Source organism: Berghia stephanieae, chromosome 2 (assembly GCF_034508935.2).
Source record: "Berghia stephanieae isolate SIO BIC M18660-M18661 chromosome 2, UCSD_Bste_1.3, whole genome shotgun sequence".
NCBI lineage: Eukaryota > Metazoa > Mollusca > Gastropoda > Nudibranchia > Aeolidiidae > Berghia > Berghia stephanieae.
In genome coordinates this window covers 109,214,748-109,219,274 of record NC_088361.1, presented here as the reverse complement: position 1 = coordinate 109,219,274, position 4,527 = coordinate 109,214,748, and the positions used below count along the sequence as shown (strand labels likewise).

Here is a 4,527-nt window from a genome sequence, read left to right as displayed (position 1 = left end):
AGTTACGAAATAATTAATAACGGTTAAAGATTGTAATATAACATCCAATATGTGACTATAAAAGGGCTGTTATAATATACGATTATTTCATTTCTTTCTATTCAGTAAACTAGTTAATTTTATTGTACTGAATAACACTACGAGCTTGCGATTATGTGTTATTGCACGATACAAATTTAACGAGTTTATTCCACCCCTCGAAGTAAGATTCTTTGATACGTCGTGACCAAATTGTATGGTATTAGTATCTACTTCTATTCACCATAACTTGTCTTTTCTCCATCTGCTTGAATGAAATTTTGACCCAAGAAAAAGAAAAACGTTGGATTTGTTTTCATGCGTACCAAAAGATTATTTTAAATTACCAACCAGCTGTCTTTCACACCTAATTTGACTCTAAAATGCATTAATAACCGCTTGTGATGTAATCATGATATTGGCTTAAACAATTTAAATCGAAGGTCCGGTAAGCAGTTATTTATCGAAATATTAATGACTCCTGACCTTCACCTTTTAAAATAATTTTCCGTATACTGCACCGAACGAAAGAAAGTCGTATTGAATTAATGACTTCTGACCTTCACCTTTAAAAATAATGTTCCATGCTCTGCACAGAACTTAAACTGTACTGACGGATCACCATGACCCTTTAAAGGCTCCATACACGCACGGCTTTGATCGTGGTTCGAATGCCGATCAGGCAAACAGGGGTGAAAACGCAATGTGTGTAGCCAAATACTTGGCCGATAAGCTGAGGGACGGTCGATCGCTCGCAAAGCCCGCCTTGCTTAACATTTTTCGAGGCGATCGGCGATCGGGGGCGTGACAGTATAAAAAATTGGACTTTTTTTCGGATTTTCGCTGTTTTGACGTCAGATTCGTGATCAGCGTCGAATTTACAATAGGTTTGATACCAAGAACTATGTTTTTACTCCAAATATTGATGAAATTAGAAATAAATTTTAATTAATATTGAGGCTATGTGGCCGACAGAACCGATCCCGGTTACTGTCTCTTATTCTATCTTTCGTCGTGCGCACAATAGTGATTACTTCTCACTAAATTATATCAAATAGACTGTTGAAGGAACGAAATTGACACCATTCCACTCTTTGTTATTGTATTAAGGCAGCCATTTTGGTAATTAGTTCTCAATAAATTATATCAATCAGAATTTGTAGTCTCAAGGTTACTCGTAGTTTTGTGTGACGGTACGTTATTTCCGACTGGCGGATGTTGTGAGCATTTTACCTAAACTCATAGCATCAATAACCGTCCAAGATATTCGCACTAATTACATTACTAAATTGAGAATTTTCAATAAGATATGGGTCATTTCAAACGACCGATATTGGAAGGCCGATTTTCTGGCCAAATTATTTTTTAAAAACGTTTTATTTTTCAGAATACATACGGCAATACAATGACATTGAATGTTGAAAACAAGAGAATGACTTACTTAATATGGCCTTCCTTAACAGCTTTATTGTCAAACCGCATCGTGTATCCAAAGTGTGTTCCGCTGACTCCTGAGAACACTTTGATATTCTGAGTGTCAATATTAAACCCATGGTTTATCGGGTTCCAAACAAATACCAAGAAACTTGTTAGAAGAATTCTAGACATTTCCTTGACTGGGGTGGTCACGCATGACATAGATGAATTTGAGATTTTAAAATACGGTTTTTATTTTTTCATTGTTTTTTTTTTTTCTGTCTGTTTTTTTTTTCTTTTCTATCTATTTTTTTTGTTCTTTTTGAAACACAGCCTCAATTAAGATTTAGATCAAGACGAACCAAATCAAAAACGATAAAAGATATTTCGCCTCCCATCATAGCATCGTAAAATATAGTCACTTTGGTATTCCTTAAAAGACTATTATGTTACCCAACGAAGATCAAGTCTGTTGCTGTTCCCTTGATCAAAACGCAAATAGAATACTATGTCAAGATAGAATGAAAAACAAACAACGACGCGTAAAGCATTTGATCGCATTCATATCTGGAATCAAAACGTATAACAGTTCATACGCTGCCAAAATACCTTTTTTGAAAAATTTGGGCACGACCTTTTAAAAATTATTTTCACAGCCCGCCTTGTCGTGTTGGAGAAATCCCGATGAGACATCCAAACATATAATAATTAATACTTTTTAAAACTGTGGTACTCTGGAAAAAAATGAATTAAACATGAATTTAAACATTTGGCTACAAAACTAGTCCTTCAAATATCGATCGATGACTAAATATTTTAATATATCTTTTCACAGTTTATTGGTTAAAAACCAAGTGTGGATTCAAGATAATATGTCTACTAGCACGCATCCGGTGTTATCTTTATTTTACTATGGAATGACATGATTTTTAAAAATTTAATGACCAGAAAACGCGTCTTTATATCAATCGACGTAAATAATTTCCATCTTGGTAAAAACTCGCGAGGTCCCAGGTTCGAGAGGTTTTATTTCCATAATAAAGGTCCTTTAAATCGATCGATATTTGAAGTTGAGTTTTCTGGCCAAATTTTTAAAGACCTGTTTTTCTAGAGTACAGCAGTTAACTGGTAAAAGTCAAACTGCCAAGCTCCTATTTCGGACAAACCAACGCAGACGACCATGAATACAAACAAAATGAACGATTTCTTATAGTTCATTTAATCTGAAAGGTTATCTGGGGTGTGTAATAAAATCATTCTGTGTCTGGCATATCAAACTCGTTCCCAAATGTTACATAGTAATTTGGAACACTTTTGAAATTCCGAACGCCAGAGTACAAGAATCCTATAACGTATATTATTATTATTATTATTATTATTATTATTATTATTATTATTATGATTATTATGATTATGATTATTATTATTATTATTATTATTATTATTATTATTATTATTATTATTATTATTATTATTATTATATCGACCAACTTTATTGACCCCCAACTTGTCACAAATTTGCAAAACGGACACTTCAAACTGGTTTCTGGGAAGTTTGGAATCGTTTTAATTGATCGATGTATGAAAGGAAAGGACATAACAAATAATAAAATAAACTTCCCTTTATTCATCCCATAGGGGAAATTTGTATCTCGGGTCTATTCCAGGGGAAGACTGGAATAACCCAGGCATCAGCCGCAGTGCAGCGCCGCAATTTGAGCTAGGGAGAGGTGACTTGCTCAAGGGCACACAGTGCAGCGGTGGGTGATCGAACTCGGTACCTTTTGGGTACCAAGCAAAGACCTTACCGCTGAGCCACGCTGTCCCTGTCCTATTGGTCAGTGTATGATAATCAAGCTTGGTCGGTTACTGGTTGGATATTTATGTGATAATTTTTTTTTTAATAGCTGTGTAACAACATAACAATTTGAGTTTTTAAATCTAACACACATTCGATATATCCAGTAGTCCTTTCGAAACAACAATACTGAGTTATGCTACGTTGGAGTTGAAATTTTGCGATATTATACACTTCCTGTGGCAAAATAATAATATTATTTAGATAGATAGCGGTTAACATTTTATCACTGTTTACAGTCTTCTTTTTTCTTATTTTCTTTTTTCAAAATAATTTTGTTGGGCAAGTAATTAATAACAACATTCAATGTTTAGAGAATAAATATGGTCTAAACACCGATCGTACACAAATGTGTTATTTTCAGATGTTGTTTGTTTGCTTGTTGGTATGTTTTACCAAACAGAAATGACGCTTAATGTGAACCGAGTATTGAAATAATCAAAACACAAAAACCTATAGATAGAGTGTAAAGTTTACAGACATATTTTAAAACTAAACTTAAGTATTTTGGTGATAGGTCTCTTATTCCACGATTTGGAATGATCTTCCTCAATCTGTGAGATTCTCGAGCTCAATACACATTTTCAAAAAAGCCCTGAAAACACATCTATTCAGGAAATATTTACTGAATTGAATTTTAAATGTATTGTATGTGACATTTATATTGATGATGTATTGATGCCCGTTTATGCTCTTAATTGTTTTGATACCTTGCTTATTATGATTATTATAAGATGTAATAATTTACAGTCATATATTTGACTGATAAACAATAGTATAAAGTCAACAACAGTCTTTCTATATTACTCAATACATTTTCCGATTTTGGTCAGTAAACTTCAATTCAAATATCGATCGATGAAACCAACTTCCTAGTTGTCGAGATGTCTGAAACCTGACGCTTTAAAACGTCATAGCTTTGAGGTCTCAGGTTTGAGTCTTCTTTTTGACAACCTAAGGACTATATTGATAATTGATCGATATCTAAATTCTAAGTTTTCTAGTCACAATAATAAAATGTGTGTTTTCTCAGTCTACTACTAAACTCATCGCTATTATTTGATAGGTAGTTAATACATTCACTCAATTCACTTCTATAATTTACACACAAATGCAACACAGAGTTTTTGAAGGTGTTTATAAAAATGACTTATAAAGATATTGTGTACGTATAACACGTGTGTTATAACAATGAATAACATTCTTCTTCGTAGCACATCCTAGTTCTTCGGGTC

The 4,527-nt window shown here is 33.4% G+C and overlaps 1 protein-coding gene across 4 annotated transcripts in view; it reads right to left on the bottom strand.

The window, feature by feature from the left end:
• LOC144966209 (integrin alpha-4-like) overlaps window positions 1-4,527 on the bottom strand; it is a 62,824-nt gene extending 58,297 nt beyond the window's left edge. The window contains exons 1-2 of one of the 4 annotated variants that reach the window (XM_078902381.1): window positions 4,402-4,527; window positions 1,460-2,168 (exon numbers count right to left, since the gene is read on the bottom strand). In XM_078902381.1, coding sequence (XP_078758507.1) covers window positions 1,460-1,656 — 197 coding nt within the window. In that variant the 5' untranslated portion in view covers window positions 1,657-2,168; window positions 4,402-4,527. Of the gene's footprint in view, window positions 1-1,459; window positions 2,169-4,369 lie in introns of all 4 variants that reach the window. The other 3 variants (XM_078902380.1, XM_078902382.1, XM_078902383.1) reach the window with 3 other exon arrangements.